At 34.3% G+C, this 21,213-nt stretch overlaps 1 protein-coding gene across 2 annotated transcripts in view; it reads left to right on the forward strand.

Annotated features, from left to right (window-relative positions):
• DMD (dystrophin) overlaps window positions 1-21,213 on the forward strand; it is a 2,128,065-nt gene that overhangs the window by 169,628 nt on the left and 1,937,224 nt on the right. For both annotated transcript variants that reach the window (XM_067723245.1, XM_067723244.1), the window contains exon 2: window positions 4,179-4,240. In XM_067723245.1, coding sequence (XP_067579346.1) covers window positions 4,179-4,240 — 62 coding nt within the window. The remainder of the gene's footprint in view (window positions 1-4,178; window positions 4,241-21,213) is intronic.

Genomic DNA, 21,213 nt, shown 5'->3' on the forward strand with positions numbered 1-21,213 from the left:
CATCTTAACAACAGCTCCATGAGTTAAAAGGCAATTAATACCCTCATTTCACAGATAAAGGCCACCATTCTAATAAGTCCTGCAATGTAACTTGAGGCCTATTGCCCTGATTTCGTGTTCTCTCAGTTTGCCCATATCATTTTTGTGCAGTACCTCACTCTTGTGAATCATTAATATCCCAATTTAATTATCCCACATTTATAGGGGGTTGAGGGTCTCAGGAATATAAAAATAACAGGGCAAAAGGTTTTTGCACTAATCTTAGAAAATATGAAGGACCAGATTTATTGAATAAAAAATGACTTTATTAGAAAGGGTTAATTGATTCTGAGATGAAATATAGTTTTTATGTATGGCAGAAAGGGAATTTTATACGGCTTTCCCCACAGAGAGAATAAAAAAAAATGTTCCTCACTTTTTGCAAGTTATGAAGTAGTAGTTCTTCACTCTTTGATATCTCCAGGGAACGGTTTTCAAGTAAATTTATCTAAGAGAGATTTTTCTTCCTTGCTTCTCACATTGTTATACTCAGGCATATTTTTATTAGTAAAAGAAAATCAGTCATAAACAAACCCTCGAGGAAATGAAATAGAATATGTGCTTCTTTAAATGATTAAACAGGAGTTCATAGATAATCACTTCCTAATAAAACAGATTTCACTTTATTCTTTTCTCATTCTCTTTGTTGATGATTTCACATTAATATCTCTTACTATAGACTGTGTGTCGACAGCAACATATATTTTATTAAAGTATTGAAATAGTCTCTATAAGCTTGATAACAATTTATATATTTATAGGTTTATGTGTATCAGTTTTAGATTAACTATGGATATATAGCTGATCATGTTTAAATGATCAAATTTTAAGTCATTTGAGAAATTACAGTAGAAATAGATTCAAATATATAAAAGTATAAACTTTTAGCATAGTATAAATGAAACAAAAATTGAAAAAAAAATAGGACCACTTGGGAACATATATTCATTCATTGACTATGAGTAAGTAGCTTAATTTACAATAGTGATTCTTAACTTGGATTTCATGGTAATAGGAATCTTTTGCAGGGATATCAGTGAACCCCATAAAACTGTATGTAAATATGTCTGTATAGGCATTTATTTCTGTAGAAAATGATCATTATTTTTATCAGATGGAGTCCATGTCTTGAAATGTTTAAAAACTACTAATTTATGACCTCATTCCAATTAATTTATCAAGTGTTCAAGATACATGAGCAGAAGATATAAACTTTTTATGTTTTTTTAAACGTAAAAAGTATGTTTCTACTTTTGTATTTTGACAAAAGTAGAAACATACAGAATAAATAAATTATAAATTGTGTTCTATTTCATTAGTAATCAAACAGATTCAAATTGAAACAAGCATCAGCTCTCTCCTTGTATCTAATAAAACAGCATTTGTCTAAAAATACAAGCAAAAAACTTCTTCTCAACAGCATAACCTCATTGTTTCTGGTACCACTAAAAATTGGTATGACCATTGGGAAAGCAATACGACAATATTTAGTAAAAGCCATAAAAGTTTCCATAACGTTGACCCAGTAATTTCTTCTAAGGCTATTATATAGCAGAAGCTGAAAAAGAATGCGTAAAGATGTTCATTATGATGGAATCTCTAATACCAAACAAAATGAAAGGGCAGCGCATGTGATATTTATGATAAAATAAGTGAAAAAAAGAATATTACTGTGGCTAAGTAAAATACATGTTTTGGGGGATTGTAATGTACAGACACAAAACTTTTGGTGATTTTTTGTATGTTAAAATATTTTCGGGGCTTCCCTGGTGGCACAGTGGTTGGGAGTCCGCCTGCCAATGCAGGGGACACGGGTTCGTGCCCCGGTCCGGGAAGATCCCACATGCCGCGGAGCGGCTGGGCCCGTGAGCCATGGCCACTGAGCCTGCCCGTCTGGAGCCTGTGCTCCACAGCAGGAGAGGCTGCAACAGTGAGAGGCCCGCGTACCGCAAAAAAAAAAAAAAATTTCATCATATTAATATATGACAAAAAGCAAAACACCAAATATTAATTAGCAAATATAGGAGCATTATTATATAAAATATTAACTAACAAATCATCCGGCATCATAAAGAAGGTTCAGTTTTCACTTCTGGATAAATCCATGCAGACATGCAGGTTTTGCACTATAAAATTCCAGGATGTCATTCACATAGGTTATAGTGTAATGGAACCCCCTGGGTTGTTCAAAATAGAGGCTCTAAATTCATGGTTATTTTGTATTTGTGGTAGTATGTTCACCTTTTGTGACTCTGATCACCTTCTAGCATTCCATATTATCTATGCAGTTATAATGTAAACTGGTCACTGTGAAAAGCCGTGGACTTTGATTCAAATAATCCATAGCAAGGTCATCTCTGTCACTTATCAGCTTTATTCCCTCTGAGCCTGTATTTTCTTCAGGTATAAAATGGTAAATTACATATGGATTGATTGAGATGATATATGTAAAACAGCTTTGTGAATAAGGTAATAATAAATGTTACATCTTATAATTATAATAAAAATATTAATATTTGTCATGTTAAAGAAAATAAATATTTCTATACTAAAATAAAACATTAGCAGGTAATTCATTGAAGGCACATTTTTCTTGCATTGAAAGCAAAAGAGGTATGAGAGGACGTTTAGTGAAGGCGTTTATATGATGAAGCTCACATCTAGTGCCATTTACACAGCAGATACATAATATTTTGCACATAATGTTAAGGTTTCCCTTCTGCCTTCAAGACCTATCTAAAACTTGTGCTTTGTACATATAATCAAAAACAATAAAAATAATTGCTTTACTACCCACTTTTCATTTAAAAGCATCTGGAACAAATCTCTTCAAAATGTCCTCCTATTCAGCTTTTGGTGAAGATGATTGGGTATGTTTTAGAAACCTCTGAATGAATGCTTTCAGATAACTCGTTTACTCTCCCATGCCTGACAGATAGGATATGTATGCACATGTAAGAAAAAATAAGTGGAATTGCAAATAAGGTTATTAACTTTTAGGAATATATGTGTATGTCATTGAGAAATAGATGTACAGACCAGTCTTCCTATAGAGCAAGTTAGTGAAAATGGTTAAATCTTGATCATCTGAACTTCTGTTTATTTTTTATTATCTTTATACGAAGGGTAGTATTGAATTTATGGAACTAATATTCAAAAGAGGCTAGATTAGGTTTGAAAACTAGTAGTATCTATTTTTATTTATTCACACTTGTCAACAAAGGAAAGACTTCTATGTTATAGCTATCCTGTATCCTATACTGTATGGATAATGTTGATATTTGACCATACATAGTAGCTTGTGGGAGTAACACAAATAAGAAAGAAGTATTTTGTGATGCTAAATGACATTTTCTCATCTAAGAAAACAGTGTTAGGTTTATTATTTTTCCACTATTATCTCTTACATTGCTTAAGAGTATCTACTTATGGATTAATAATATGCTTTAAAGATAAACAGATATCTTAATGCATATATACATTTGTCATAGGAAAATGATTGTTTACTGTATATCTTCTGTTTTCAGAAGCATTGGAGATTTACTACTGAAAAGTAATATGAGAGCAAATGAGGTTATTTTATGAGGGCATTTCAATAAGGGTTCTTTTGACCCATGTAAATAAAATATGAAATCTCTCAATTTTAAATCTCTCTCACATGCACTCGTTTATTCAACATTGACCAATATGGTTGCATTTGCCGTAATTTAAAGATAGGCTTCAGCATCAAAGAAGCATTTTAATAAATCAAGATTGATGATTTTCCTGTCCATTTGGCTCAATACTAACTTCCAGCTTTGGAAAAAAGAGATAATTTTTAGAAGCATGAATTCTGCGAAGCTCTTTTGGGGTACAGAGATAACTAAGCCATGCTCCTGATCATCAGGAAACCTCTCCTGTAATGGGAAGAGGCTATGTTAGCAGCCTGTGTTAGAGTATGTAGGTATTACAAAGGAGGGAAAAATAATTTCCTCATGGACTGGGGAGAGGGGCAGGAGGAAAAGCTCAGGAATAGTTTTTCAGAAGAAATAATAGACAAATGCATAATAACTGAAAAGTTATTTTGGTTGTAAAATATAAGTGATATCCAGAGTTGCTTCTTAGCTCTTTATATATTATATATATTTTTTACATTGTAGATGAAAGAGAAGATGTTCAAAAGAAAACATTCACAAAATGGATAAATGCACAATTTTCTAAGGTAAGGACATTTTATTGCTCCTCTGTTAATGTGTGATGCTGAATTTTCAAAATGAACTATGTATCTGTGCAATTTAAATGTCCATATTGTTTTTTCTCATAGTCTTTTTACTTTAGCTGTGCAAATCTGGGAATATTATGTTGACTTTTAATTAAGGAAGAAGCAGCAGAATACATGGTAAAAAGAAATTATTTAATTTGATAAAATGTATCTTTGGTTCTTCTTGATAATGTGAGTTTCTTTAACAACATCAGTCATCAGAGGATTTTTAACAGCAGTCTTCCATCAAGTAGCTAGTATATGTCATGCACTAGAAGAAGATATGAGGAATTTTTATTGTTCTGAAAATGATTATTCTCTTGGTCGTTCTTGATGTATACAAAGTTCAAGAAAATCTGATAGGCTATTTGGCCTCTATCACTTAGAGCATGTGTGAAGTAATTTAAGATTATAAGTTGGTTCTCTTTTTCTGTAAGCATCAGTCCACACTCAATATTTATTTATTTTGCAAATGCAACTAATTCATGATCAATAACACAATTCTAGATAATTTTTATATGAACACAGTGAAATATTCTTACCTTAAGAGTGCAATATTAAGAAGGTTTATGTGGATTTCAAGGTTAGAGAGACTTAATTTATATTTAATGATTTTGGATTTGGGTAAATCAGTCAAATGCTTTGTAAGTCAGTTTCCTCATCCTTCTATTGTGTATTTGTGTGTGTGTGTGTGTGTGTGTGTGTGTGTGTGTGTGCACCTGTATAATAAATCAAATCCAGAGAGTGGGAGTATAAAGCTAATAAAATATGGACCCTATATGCAAGGCTTTAAGAGAGGCAAAATGGTGATAATGGTTATTTTGCAAGTTATTGTGATGATTAAAAGAGGCACTATATGTGAAAATTTCTAGCGCAGTGCCTGACACTCCTAATATATGTATGTATGTATGTGTGTGTGTATATATATATATATATATATATATAAATATATATATATATATATATATAAATATATATATAAATTACTCTCTCCATGGGTCTGTCTCACTATGTAATAATCTTGGTAATGGATCCAAAACAGTCCACTGGGAGATGCAGTCTAAGAAGTGTTCCCTTTACTACTACAAAAGGTTTTAGAGTGTCATCTATTCTTTGTGGTATTTGATAGCAGAATATTGCCAGGTGCTCTTTAGTGTATTGGCAAGAAGTAAAGTTACTGAATTTTAACTAATCAAATTTCATTTATATTTACTTACTGAGTTAATTAATAAATTGCTATTACAGAACTTTAAGCAAACATAGGAATGAAACACATGTTTTTAAAATCTCAACTTTTTTTAACTAAGTGGGGCAGAATTAATAAAAAAGAATAAATTATAACAACACAAATGAAGAAGAATAAATGAAAAACAAACTCGGAAATATTTAGGATAGGAATTCATAATTCTCAGAAGATTTATTGGTTGTGTGTATATGGTTTAACTGCTATATCTAGTAGCCTCACTAAAATTTTCTTAATTTCAGAACTTTGTAGCAGACCATAGATAAAAGCTTTCAAAGAAATCTACCAACAAATCAGAATTGTAAAGAGAGTTTTTCATAATAATAATTTAACATAATACTGTCTTTGAATTAAACCAATGAGTTATTTTAGTAAGATGTGTAAACATGATAAACACTTGTGAATTCTCATTCCCACAGATCTAAATTGATCATCACCCTCTATACATGGACATTTCCAAGTGTTGTTTACCACAATTTATGTGCTAATATACAAACAGTAGTTTGATACCCTATCTTCTATGAATACATTGTGGGCACTGTCTTAGAGCAATTTTTCCTTACCCTAATGATCACCCCTATTTTAAAAGCTGTGGAATAATCATATGCATGAGTGCATTTACTGTTTTTTCCCCAACTTTCCCCCACCGCCGCCGCAGTTCAACTCCCACTTATTTCATTTATTTTTAAGTGTTCTCCCTAAACCTATTACAGTTGGATCAAGAGAGTCACCATTCTTTCAAATACCGAAGTTGCTTATTTAGGCACACCCGAGGTATCAGGAATATAAAGAAATATTTATAAAGACAGAGGGAAAATATTTAGAGATAAAATTTATATGTGTGTATATGTGTTGATTTTTCATTTAGAGACCTGAAAAATATATTTTCCATGTTACCTAAATTTTTTCTTGTCAAGACTTCAGGTACATGACTAAATTTTATCTAGATGCTTTCGAAGATAATGAGCAGAGAAAGCTGATTGATTCAGTTTAAGCCACTTGGTGATATCAAAAGATAAACATAACTGTGAGATATGTCATTTGACATGTATTTATTTCATCACTACATGGAATTGAGCAGTAGTCAAGGCCTGTAGGAGGCACCAAATTAGTTTAAGCTGAATCTTCTGATCTCATGCAACGTGCATATTTGGGAGATGTTGAATAATTGCTAAATGGAGTAGCACTAAGTAGTCTGTGGGTGGTCAGAGAAAGCAGTACTCTGAGTTAGAGTGAATCTAGAAACCTTTATGAGGAGAGTTCTACTGATTGAGAGACCCTAAAGAAAGGAGCATCAAAGAGCAAGACACTCCAGGCTGAGAAAATGGGAACCCATTGAAGTCAGGAATGTGTGTTTTCTTTATAACCCCATTGATCATTACTAGTGCACTAAATAAATATTGTATAATACATACATTTTGGTTCAGTAGTACAGATAATTAAATATATGCTAAATTTAAGAAAAGTGGAAAGTTCTGAATGAAAAAGAGGATGTTGAGGGTGGCTTTAAAAAGAGAGAAAAGGCAATGAAAAATTATCATCTGTCTCTGTGGTAAATTGGACAAAGAGAAACACATACCACAACAATAAAAATGAATATGATGAGGTAAAAAGGTTTATCAGTGAGGCATATATACACACACACTTTTGTATAATATTTATAAAGTACAGGGATACAGCAAAGTTAGTTTCTTGTTATTTTGTAAAGCTACATAAGGGATAATTTAAGGGGAAAATATGATTAAATATAGCCATATCACTTTGTGTCATTTGAAGCTTAATGTATCTTTGTGGTAAATCCAACTGATTTTTCACTTTCCCAGTACTATTTTAAAATAGGCCGTATCTGTTTTTCAAAATAAGTCTTCTATTAACCTTCGATTCCAAAAATTTTACTAGAATGTGATTTATCACATCTATTCTATAAAGATAAGCAAGCTATATTTATCTCCACATAAACACAAAGCCATTGCTAGGTAAGATTAATTCAAGGTAAATATTCATTCTCTTGTTGTAATTTATAGCTATTTTATAATCCTAAAAAAAGTTTAGTGTTTACTGTACCACAAATATAATTCACATTTTAAAAATCTTGCTCATTCACACAGGTTCATTCAAAGAAGCATTTAAGGAAAGTACACTTTTGAAATCATGACCAACAATAGTTTTGTCATAAAACTTGCTTGATGTTTGTGTTAGAGAAAAAGCAATTTGTGGGAAAAAATATTTACTACTAGATCAATTGAAAGATTTAAACTGTCTCCCAGTGAGTTATGTGATGGTTTTGATCCTACTCTGGATTTAGTGATTAACTTTATTTCCATCCTCTAACTTCCCTTTCTCTAATTCTTCCAAAAGTGGTAGACAACTTTATATTTGACTTAGATGAAGTAGAAATGTGTAATTGGTTTTGTCTGTGAACTTTTCAAGGGCTCATGATATGTTAATGTCTTCACTGATACACATGTTATGTCTTCGTTGCAGCAATCTATTGGGTTGGACAGAAAGTTCGTTGGGTTTTAAGTAAAAATAAAAGACATTTTTCATTTTCACCAAGAACTTTATTGAATGACGTATTCATTAACTGAATGAACTTATTGGCCAACCCAGTATATGCCGATACCTAAAAGACTGGGCACACCCTCTCACAATAACAATAACATGAGACGGAATTAACTGCTGAAGTAACATACTTTTCCCAAGAATTCACCATAATTTATGTTCTAGCCAGCATAATGAGCACAGTATAATACAGATTAACACTAAAATTGTGAGTCAGTAAACAAGGCTTCTTTACACAGCTCTGTACCATAGAGACTTAGGAGAACATGTATTTATATTTCGTTATCTTGCCACACTCTATGCCAATCCATGCTCTCAATACACACACACACACGCACACGCACATGCACACAAACACGCAGGCATACACAGAAAGCATGTCATATGTTTAAAGTTAAATGAACAGTTTCATTATATAAATGGAAGATACCGGAACATAGTAGCAAAACATTGTTTCAGTGCAAGAGGTAACAATATGTATGTACCTTTCCCCTGTGTCAGTTCTAAATGTATATGTAACTAACAAATTTATATATAACCACCATACAAGGTGCCTGACTATCAGTAATAGAGCAGAGCTGTTGTGTCATGGAAGGTTCACCATAGATATAAACAGACCCAGACGGCTATGTCCCTGGCTTCCTGTTTCTCCCTACTATTTGGTATCAGAAAGAATTAGGTCACTAGGAGGATGAAAGGCAGTGAGCTAGGTCTCTGGATCATGATAATAAACCCATATAATGCTTTGGTAACACTTGAATTATTTGCTACAGTTGTTTTGGAGAGATGAACATTGGTACAGGAAACTACAGAAATCCTCATTTCGGAAACAGTGAAGATTAGGAACTTTTTGTTCCTGTATATCCTCACATTAATAACGATATTGAGTTATGCTTTTATGGTTAGTTGCTGCACTGACCTCATAAGATAAGTATTCAGGATGAGCTAAATGAAATTTAGGTGGCTTGCTCAAGGTAAATGGAAGAGATGAAGCTGGAACCCAGGAAACTGGAGTCTAAACCCCATGATATTTCCATATCTGTTGCTGTTGTGACAACTGCTCCACCTACAAAATGCTGCATTTTTCTTGGGACACGTCACACAATTGATAGGTTTTATGAGAAGTGAAGAAGGATTTTGAGTTCATTGAAAACTTTAGAACAGAAGATATTTAATGTTTGCAATACCAACAGAGACTTTAACCTACCTTTGAATGTTTAATAACCCTAAAACTCAACCATTGTTGAGGAAGACTTTTAATTCTTTCTGAACGATTTTTAACACATTAAATGTTAATACTTTTACATTCTAGATTTTGGTGAGTGACGTAATCTAATTTTCAGTATCATCATGTAAGTTGTGAACACTGTTATTTATTAATATTAATTTTATTTCCACTAGTCATAAGCAAATTATTCTGTGTAAGAGACAATTTAAATATTCATTTAAAATACTTTGATGAGAAATACAAAATATTGCTTTATGGGCATGTGGGCTCCCTGACATCTATACTAGATGTTAAGATGACTTCTAGAATGATGTGTTTGTGTTTGCAATTGAGATAATTATGCTAATGGCCTGATCCACTGAGGACCATTCCCTTGAATGTTTTCCTGAATCTAATCTTTGCGAAGTATCCAAGTAACAAGGGATATCATTCAGTTAGTGAAAGGAAAATTGGATTGTGATAGGTCTCACTGTTTGCAATGAAAGACAATTTATTGTTTATATTGCAGATCTTTCTTACAAATATGCTGTTCTTTATCAAGCCACTGTTACTGAGCTCTTAATAATTCTAGCTAGTTTTAGAAGGTATACATGTTTTGCTCTATGTTCTGAAATATGAGAGAAATGGAATTGTTAATTGCAGTACCTGTGTAATGTGGAGTGATCTCAGTGGCAAGCACGTGCAGCTGGCAAATGTAAATATTTACCAATTAGCATGATTGTTGCTAGCAAAAAACAATTCTCTGTAGCTAATAGGCAGATGCATTAGTTATGTGATTTATTCTGTCTTAGGGCCCTATATAACTTTCTAGCAAAACAACATATATTGACTTTAGTGATTTATTTTCATTTTGGGAAGAACAGCTGGCACTCTAGTACTGTCCCACTGGAGCATTATGGTTGCTAAAATAACCTTTCAACATTCAACGGATATCTATAGAGTGCCAACTCTGTGGCAGGCATAATATTGTACCCTGAAAAAGGCACAATAAACATGATTTTTCTTCTCTAGGAGATTATCATCTGAAGGAAGAAACAATGATAAAAACAAATAATTAAAATAAAATTTGGCCCTTAATATAATAGAAGTGCCATGGGAACATAGAAGGAAGAATGACTGATTGCTTGGAGAGAAGGACAGCTTTTTGAAAAGAGGTGACATTTAATCTGAGGTTGTCCACACAAAGACAATTTAAAGAAAGGTGAAGGCAACAAAAATTGCATGTGGAAGTATGGAATGCTTCAAGAAGTTTGGCCTGTCAGGTGACAAGTGACCAAGGAGATTGTGTGAGTGGAGAATGCAGGCTGTGAGAGAGAACACGATGCCATTCCTGAATAATTGTATTGTTGCTGGGGCCAGTTGGGCTAAGAATGAGTATCGGCTTAATCATGTTAATATTCAACTTCTGGTTGAAAAATGTGTAGTTTTAAAGCAGTAGGCAGTGACAGAGCAATTAGACTGCCCTCCCACCACCAATCCTTCCTGCAAAATTGAATCTGAAGCCTAGACTTTACACTTAGGGAATAGACATCTGCATCTAAAATGAAAATGTAAGTGGGTTACATTTTTTTGTAGAGTTGTTTGATATCACACACACTCATCAGCGCACTGCATCGGAATCACCTCGAGGGCTTGTTAAAACATAGATTACTAGAACCCACCACCAGAGTTTTCGATTCTGTAGGTCTATGGGGGCCCCAAGAACTTTGTTTTTTTAACAAGTTCTCAGTTAGAACATGTTCCTGTTATTAAAATTACCTACAGTGATTATGTCAGACAGTGAATAGATATTTTTAAAATTACATCTGTGTATTAAGTTCCTATCCTTTATAAACAATCATTTGTATTGAAGGAAACATGCTTTGACAGCAATACCCTGTTTCAGGTCAGTCTCAACCTGTCAATAATGATGCTATTGTCTGGGAATGCTGGGGACCCTCACCTGGTCCCTTAGCACCTGTGGGAGCCTCCACAGACAATCCTTGAGTAGAGTCAATATTGTGGCTGGACTGGCTCTTGTGATTCTTTATTATGATTTCAAGAGGCATCTCAGCATCACAACCATCAGGGAACTTTGAAAAAAAACAAGGTTTATTGTTCAGAAGTCCTGGAGGTTACAAGGCATGCCTGGGACCACGCAGTGACATCACAGGTAGAGAGAGGGAGAACCTGGGGTTCTGCCTTTATTAGGGTCGAGGGTGGGATACCTAGGGTTTTGTGGGTTCACTCTTTATTGGTGAATTTAAAACATAAGAGCAGGAATTAAAGCACTGGAAGAGAAAAGCATCCTGTCAATCAAACTGTCAGTTATCTAACTCAACCAGGGCTTTCTAAAAGGTGGAACTTGCATGGATGAGGCAGCCTGGCTCTTTATCTAGTTATGTAGCTGGTAACGTGCTTATTCCAGATGATGTCTTTGAAGTGGATCCCTTGGCAATTAAAAGCTTAATGTCAGGCACTTACATTATGATCAAAAAAACTAATTTTCAGGTGCTTACACTACACACACATAGTCTATATTCACCAACTTATTGTTTATTGAAATATATTATATATCAGGTGCTCTAGGTTTTTGAACATGACACTAAAGAGACGTGCTAATGCTACTGGTACAGGGACCACGACTCTGGGAACAACCGCTCTAGAATATCAGTAATTTAATATGGTCTGTAGTAGGGAATGTTTAAGGAAACCTCATCTAGGATTTTGATGAATCCTCAAGGGGGAATGATCTTTCTCCTTCTCCAGTTGAGAATCACTATACTTGATTTAAGTTGTGGTCTATCTTGAGGGATCTTTATTCAATAATAGAATTGGGCTGGTGTTAAAAGACTCAAAACCTACCAATCAGATATTTTATATATATTGTGTGTGTGTGTATATATATATATATATATATATATATATATCCTGTATTTAGTCTTATAATACTCTTTTTATGTTACAAGTCTCAAAAATATATATCTGATTGGCACAGATATCTGAGACAGGTAGATAGATAGAAAGAATATTTTTTTAAAACTATGTTCTATAAGCAGGTAGGTGATAAGGAAAGCAATTAATATAATTGAGCTCAATGTTCTGGAAAAAAATAGCCTATCCAGGCATGCTGTCAACTGTATCTCCTCATTTTCTTTCACTGCAATTATTTCATGGGCAACAATATGTTTTTCTTAATAATATAAAGTTTCCAATGGATATACAGTGTCCTACGATCTCTCTTTTGTTCATTACTTTGCTTCTACAAAGAATTTTATTTTAGTGGTATTCTGAGGCTCTTTTTCTGTGCTCCATTAAGGGGTGATGTTTTGGACTTTACCTGGGTTCCTTTGGCCTCCTAGAATTTTCTATCCAGTTATGATCATGGTAACCAGAACACAAAGAGTTAAGACCAAATCTAACAGTAATTTATTGATACAAGTTCAGCTGTAGAAATCTCTCTTGTAATGCAGCTAGAGGCAGATTTGTAAAGTTCATGCACAATAAAAGGCAGAGTATGGTTTTAAAAAGTCCTTTGCCTAATCTTATTCTAATTTAAGCCCTAATTTCACTATCTCAATTCTATGTACAAAGAGAAGTAACAGTAAAAGTAGACAATAGGTGATCAGTAAATAAGCAATCACTTTCAGCCTTGTCCAGAATTGTGGCCAGCTAATGGATGGAGACAAGCAGACCCGTTAATTAGAAATGTGAGTGAAACCACCCCATGGTTTAATATTAGTTGTCATTTAATGAGAACAAATGAGAGTTATGGATGAATTTGCTAAAAGTTTTCTTCTTTGATTTAGCTCACCTGGCACCTAGAAAACCAGTCTTTTCAAAATACGTGGTCAATGGATGGTACTTTTTGTAAGAACTGGTCCTGCTATTAAAATTATCTGCAACTATTATGTCAGTCAGAGAATAAATATTTTGAATATTATGCCTCTGCATTAAGCTTGTATCCTTCATAAATAATAATTTATATTTAAGAAAACATTTTTATAGAAATACACATAAAGTCTACATTCATTAACTTATTATTTATTGAGCACCTATGACATGTCAGGTGCTCTAGGTTTTTGAACACAGCATTAAAGAGAAAAGTCCCTTTAATTATAGGGCTCTATGAACCAGATGAGCTAAACTAAACAAGGAAACATTTAGCAAACTATTTGACATTCTCTGTATTTATTTGTCAACTTCTTTTCTCTCTATATACCTGGAATATAGAATTTTGGATGGTGATTGGTACTAAAAGGAAAAATAAAGCAGGATGAGGAAAGGCTAAGAATAGGGTGGGTTGCTATTTTCTATAGTGGATCCTGGGAAGACCTCTCTGAAGAGACATATAAGAAACTGGAAGGAAGGGAGAGAATGCATCATTCAGATGTCATGGAGAAGAAAGTTCCAGGCAGAAGGAAGAACATGTATAAAAGTCCTGAGGAGGGAGGGAATGTGTGTGTGTTCAAGGGGCAGCAGGGTGGCTGGAGTAGAGTGACTAGGGGAGAGTGCCGTGAGCTGAAGTCGTATTAGGGGGACAAATCAGGTAGGACCTAATTGACCATTGTGAAGGCATTGGCTTCTACATTATGGTAGATTAGGAGGCTGAGAATTTTAAGCAGTGGCTAGAAGCAATGTAAGTTATACTGTAGGATGTATAGGTAGAAGTGAGAGGTGAACTAGAGGCTAGTGTAATAATCCAGGTTGGGTGTGTGTGTGGAGCTAGGACTTGGTTGGTAGCCATGGACCTGGGGAGAAATGACCATAGTTTGGATACATTTTGAAAGTACAGATAACAGGATTTGCTGATGGACTAGATATGAAGATTGAGAGAGTAGAGAAAAACAATTTTAGCCTGAACATAAGGAAGGATCGGATGGCTGTTTACTAGGATAAAAAAGACTATTGAAGGAGAGGGTTTGGTGGGAAAATACAGGTAAATTTCCCATGAGAAATCATGAAAAAGAATTTTAGTTTTAGTATGTTTTCATGGAAAGAGTATTTTCAGCTCCTGAAAGTTACGTCAAGGTTGGAAGGAAGGAAGGGAGGAAAGAAGGAAGGGAGGGAGGGAGGGAGAAAGGAAAGGAAAGGGAAGGAAGAGAAAGAGAAAGGAGGGAGGAAGGTAGGAAGTTATCTCAATTTTCCAAAAAAAATGAGAGAAGATACATTCATACACACAATGATAGTGGTACTTTGTATGTGTAATCCAGTACAATTGCATTGGAGTTAACTTGATCTTTGCCTCTCCTGTGACCTAGTGTGGATGACGATACATCAGTGGAGACAGCTTTGATTTACCTCTGGTTTCTTTCTTCATAGCATTTACTATGTTAAACCATTACTGACTGCATTATAATTATTATTTACATATATTTCACATCCATCTATTAACTGAATTCCTTTAGGGTCTGAACCTTGACTCAGTCATCACTATATACTCAGCCTAGAGCATACACCCTGATGTACACTGATACTCAATACATATTTGTTGAATGGATGGAATGAATGGCGATTAGGAAGGAAGGGAGAAAGGATTCGAAAACAATGTTGGTCATACCATCCATTATCTCAGTCCTTTCTTCTGTCAACACTTTCTCTTTCATCTTCTTTCATGTCCTCAAACATCACCTCTACCTAGGACCTAAAATTGGGCTTGACGCTTTGGAAGCACTGAGAAAATGATTTTTGAGTATGCAAACTTCCAACTATGCATTTGTAACATTGAGTTTAAAATCCACATTTCCAAGCACTTCCTGAACCTTCCCACCAAGCCATGGCAAAATCCTGATATGATGCCTGGATGATATAAATGGGGATGACCTGGTTGGATAGATGGAAACAAGAAGGTTTAGTTAGTAATTGGAAAAGGGGAGCAAGGAATTAATCTGATGGGTGCAAGGTATTTTTTCGGGACGCTAGGCAGATATAGATACTACAAATTGGGAGAGGAACTGAGAGAAAAAGGAGAAGAGAGCCACTTTGGAGGGTTGTTGATCACTTTGGTTTTAGATATTGAAATATTTGGTTTAATGAGGTTATGAGGCATTCAGGAAATCTGTATGAGGACAAGTACTAGATTCAGAAGCCTGAGTTTTAACTCCCAGTTCACCACTTAGTGTGTGTAAACTTGAGTAAATTATTAAACCTTTCTAAGCCTCAACTTCCTCATCAAATATTTATTTAAAAGAGTAAAAGAAGTTCTGCATGCAGAGCACATGGAATTATACCTGGCATCTGGTAAACTTTCAATAAGTGATATATAATATCGTTTATATTCTTGTGAGGGCAAGAAGAATTGAATCCCTCTGAGAAGAATGCTTGAGGCTGGCATTTGTCTGACAGGCTTTTATTTTGCTAAGTGGGGTATGAGAGCTGATGGATTTTGGTTACATGTTTTGCTTAATGGGGTATGGGAATTGAAAGAATTTAACAAGAGATGTGTGGGGAAAAAATATCAGGTTTGAAAACACAGCTTAAACTTCGTTAGGATTGGTGACTAGAGAAATAGATGAGGCACCTCAGGTAAAGCATGTGGCCATGAATGAAGTACTGGGTAACAAATATATTTACAGTGTAAGTCAAAGAAAAAGAGACAGAGAAGAGCAGAGAGCATCAGAACAAGGTGTGATTATCATTGTCAGAGGCCCAAGGAGTTAAAGTTAAGATGAGAACTCAAGCCTACTGTTATACATGACACCTTTTAGAATGCTTGTTCTTGACCCTGATGTGCAGCTACTCTCCAAAGACCTCTCTCTAGTATTCTGTGTTTGACACCTAGTGCCATAGATCCTGTTCGTCATCTTTCTTGGTGTACTCTCTGGTTTTTAGCAGAGCATAACCTCTGGTAGCTTCCTGAGAAAAGGCTCAAGGGAGGTAATTTTTTTGACATATTATGTCATAAAATATTTTATTCTATTCTTCCTTTTTTGCTTACTTTTCTGTATCCTCGTGATCTTGTTTCAGAAAATGGAGTCACTTCTCTTTTACTTTCTCTAGATTTTCAATATAATTCTCCCACAATACTCTTCTGCTTCTTGTATTGTTCATATCTTCTATGGTCCTGCTTTCTTGTTCATTTATTGTTTGTTTTATTTTGAGGAACTCTTTTACTTTCAAAGTCATTCTTCAAATTATCTAGTGATCTTAACTTTTTGTTTACACTTAAGTGTGAGATACTGATATTTGATAAAGTAAAATACCCTTTCCTGATAAAAATACTGAGTATAAAAAGGAATCATTGGATACTCTTGCTAGCATGTTATACTATGTATATACAGTTTAGTCCAATTGTCAGCATATTACTTAATGAGGACACATTCTATGAATTCTGACCGAAGACAAAGTTACAGTAATGTTCAGCTATCTTCACTACTGCTTAACATTGTGTTGGGAGTATTAGCCATCACAACCAGATGAAATAAACCAATTCAAGGCAAATCAGTTGAAAGAAGAGGTAGCAGTATCCCAATTTGCAGATATGACTGTTTACCCAAAAAGCCACAAAGAAACAATAACATTAACAAACCCAAACACCAATACAAACAGTAAAATAATTCAGTAAGTTAGCAGAATATAAAATTTACATGCAAAATCAGTAGACTTCATGGTAACGAGCTGGAAGATTTTATGGATCAGACATACCCATTTACAACACTAGAGACAAGAAACAAATTTAATAAGAAATTTTCAAAATCTATATTTAAAACTCTCCTGGAAGACACAAAAGAAAATTAAAGGGAAAGACCTACTTTGTTCGTAAAAGCATGACTTAACATCATAAAAGTATCTATTGTTTTTAAGTTAATGAATAAATTAAATGACATTCCTATATAAGTAATATTTTCTTCTGGACTTAGATAAGCTGATCCTAAAGTTTATATAGAAAAATACGTGCTTGTGGGCACCATACCTTTAACTTCTCCCAGCTGTTGGGGAGAAGTATCTGCAAAATAGCTCAAAGATATTGTTATGTATATCCCTTGTCAGGGGGAGGGGGGAAACCCGACCAGGACCCTGCCCCAAGGCTGCACTATTGTTTATTTTGACTGTTCCTCCCTTGTCTCTGCTCCCTTCCCTTCCCTAATTAGCATCTATTTGTTGGAACTCAGGGAGGGTCATGGAGGCTGAATGAAACCTATTTCCAGTAATCAAGGAATGGGGGACACAGAAAGCTTTTGTGCCCAGGAACCCCACAGGGTCCTGATTGGTATCAATGGTTATAGATTTATACCTTTTTAAAAGTTATTTTCCTCTTGTTTTATAAGCAGCCTTCTGATAAAGTTTTTAAAATATATTTACACAATCATACTGATATATTTTTTCTGATATTGAAGGAGAAATATATGTATTTAGCAAAAATGAATGTTGGCTTAGGTTTTCTCTAATGGTCTCTCCAGGAATCTGGACCATTGTTTGTCACCACAAAGGATGAAAATGTTTGATTGTAATATGCCAGTTTTCAAGTAAAATTGATTTTGTTTCTATCTTTTAAGAATGAAGGCAAATATATTTTTATTTCATTAATAATATTGCTTGCATTTTCTAGACCTTTCCCTAAAAGCACATATTTAATTTTCCTGAGTTGTTTTGGTTACAAATTCTCCTATTTTTAAATTTTCAGCTTTTATTTGTCCACCTCCAGTATTCTGAACTGCTGAGTTTCATCATAGCTGTGATATAAAAAGGGCTAATTCCCTAAAGTCTCTTTCAAAAATTGCCTTTTACTCTTTAACCTGCTATAGAGTTTATGTAGAATGATGGAACCATTTCACAGAGTCACTCCTGTGAATATTTGCCTTGCACATGGTAGATAATAAATATTTCATTGAACAAAAAAAAGAGAATGAAGACAAAGCAGAATGTTTTGTATTACTGATTTTATTATCATAACTGACTTGAAGAATTAAATACAATTTTGGAATGTCAGCAATATTCTCTTGATGTTTAGGTATGCCTCACTATATACTATGCACATATATTCTGAAAGAAGAAGTTCAAATGAAGATTGCTTCTAATAATATTCTAAATGAGCTGTTTAAGTAGTGTATATTGGTAATAGACATAGGGAATTTATTCAGATCCTATATATAAGGCATTTCAATATATCCCTGAGGATCAAACCTGTTATCTAACTCAGTCAACCACTAGTTTGGATTAAAAACAACAATTTAGATATCATTAAGTATATTGCCTAATAGTCGAAGATCCTAAACAATGACATTATATGAATATTTCTTTTAGTGTATTTTCTATTTCATCTTAGTTGTAGGTTAGCGAATCAGCAGTCTCAAGTTATAAAACAAATATTACCAACATACTAAACAAGTCCTAACTTTCTTCCATTAAAATATGTAAAATCACAAAGATTTTGTTCTTCATGGATAACAGCATTTGCTGTTTGTTGTCTTTGCTTGATGAGGAAGTCATTTTCCTTATCTTATTATCTTATTTTCAGGATTCCTGGTGGCAGAGGTCTATGACAATTTTTTTCCCATATGTTTTCGAGAAAAAAATCACAGATATTATGGTCTATCTATGTTGGACTTGGTAATTTGCTTACTACACTTTTACCTTCTGAATAGAAAAAAAAAAAACAATGGATTTGAGATTGTTGAGAAGGGGAAATTTTCCCTCTCTACCCCTTTTGAGTTCTTGTAGCTGGACTAATAATAAAATTGACACAAGACAGATAAACAGGAGAAAAATAAACAAATTTAATTCATTCACATAGAGGTCTCATAAAAATGGGACCTAACAAGTGGTCAAAGCGGGCAGCTTTTATACTTTTTTGATTAAGAAATAATAAATTTGAAAGGAATTGATAGGACATAGAAACTTAGGGTTGGGTGCTTAATTAGTAAGGAATTTAAGTAAAGTTTGGACTTGGGTAGTAAATTAGTAAAAAAGTAATAAGATTGGTTTGTACATGCTCCTTGTCTCTGGTAATAAGGGTGTCCTTCTATCTCCCAGTACAAGGAGGGCACCTTTCATAACAGAGATTTATTTCCTGCTTTCAGGACACAGAGAGGAGGGTCAAGTGTCCTTCCTGCATCGCCTGTTTCTTAAGTAACTTTAATTCAAAATAATCAATATGACATTAAGGCATATTTTGGGACGGACTGCCCTGGGTTTCCAACAAGATGTACATGTCTAGGTGCTAGAATCAACGCTGCAATTTGCAAAGCATTTTACTTCTTGGGTGTGAAGAGAACCAAAACATGAATGAGTAGGCAATATTATTTTGTTAAAAAATGAATTAGAAAGATTGGGGGGGGGGCAAAAAAAGGAATGCTACTTTTTTCACAATTTTTTTACAATAAATTTTATTAGTAGTAAAATATAACATTGATACCCCTGTTTTTAAAAATATATGAATAATAAAAGTTTTAAAGAGAACTAAAGAGATATTGAGGAAACTCTTTTAGATGAGGTAAGATAGGAAGGAGAACAATGATTAAAATATCAGGCAAAAAAGTCCTATGAGAAACGTCAGAAGAATTGGAGTTGTTTAGTCAGAGTAGAAAGTAAGTGGTACCTTACTCATATTCATAATTTGAACCCTTTGATTTTGTTTTAATTCCATTTTTAATGAGCCAGATTTTTATTAGGTTTTACATGCATGCAGAATTACTATTATATAGGAAAGAATTGGTTGAACACAAGAAAGTCTCTGACAGTAATATACAACGGAAGGAAATTGCAAGGAAGCCTTCTACATTTTCTCTACAAAAGAAAAAAATAGCCTGAGAACTCTGTATGTCTAAGCCCCTTGAATAATAATAGGAAATGGAGGATGGTTTATAAGTAGTTTTCATTATTTATAAAAGGCTGAAAAAAGCATATATTTTCCAGCAATATGTCCACATAGTCACACTTAAATTTCTCCTAACCCTGAGAGTCCCTGTTTCACACCCATCATCACTGTCACGGAACCCCTGAGCAATTCACTGGCATTGCCAAAATGCCATAGCCCTTGAAGTCCAAGGAATGAGACACAGGAGTCTTTTAACATTTCACAACTCTGTGTGCTCATTTTTCCTAATAGACATCTGTGGTTGTCTGGGTTGTCTAATAGACAACCCAGCATCTGTGGTTCTTTAAGCACCATTCAGAAAGTCACATTATAATCAATCCTCCTGCTTGTCCTGGCAGGGATTCCATTCTGAGCACAAAAAATCTTGTCATATAATTCAGTTTCTAGATCAGGTAGTGCATCCCCCCCCGCCTTATTTGTATCATGGAGTGATGTGACACTGTTGGGGAGGAAAAATAATTTTCCCTTTACCCTTCTAGGTTCTTGGCTGAGACCCTCCTGTAATAAAAAGAGATTAATAGGCAAAAAAGTTAATTTTGTTCGTACATACATACATGAACCCCACAAAGATAAGAGGCTCAAAGGCAGGCAGCTGGGGTTTATATACCATACTGAGCTAAAGAATGGGAGAGCAGTCTGGAGCTTCAAAGGGGAGGAGGACAATTCATGGGAAGGTGAGAAGAGGAAATGTTGAATAAACTAATGTTTGCCAGTGCCATGCTGATAAATCTCTCAGATGAAAAAGTTATCTCTGGTAATAGCTGTCTTCCTGGTACAGGCTCCCTATCTAAATTCTTTCAGGCTGTTAAAGAGGATGATAAAAAGCTTTTCCTGAGTCTTCAGGGTCTTGATTGCCTTCAGCTCAAAATAATCCTTATGCCAAGGAGGCATATTTTGGGGTGCCATATTCTGCTCTCCTTTTCCTCCATCCTCTATCTTATCAGTAGGGAATTATTAGAAGAATATCAGGCACACAGTAGATTCATAATAAATATTCCTGCATGATTAATGAGTGAAGGAGTGAATGGTGGTAGAAAGTAGAAAGATACAGAACCCTGAGAAGTTTGACCACACTGTCCAATAGAAATATAATGTAAACCACTTAT

This window comes from Pseudorca crassidens, chromosome X (assembly GCF_039906515.1).
Source record: "Pseudorca crassidens isolate mPseCra1 chromosome X, mPseCra1.hap1, whole genome shotgun sequence".
Lineage (NCBI taxonomy): Eukaryota > Metazoa > Chordata > Mammalia > Artiodactyla > Delphinidae > Pseudorca > Pseudorca crassidens.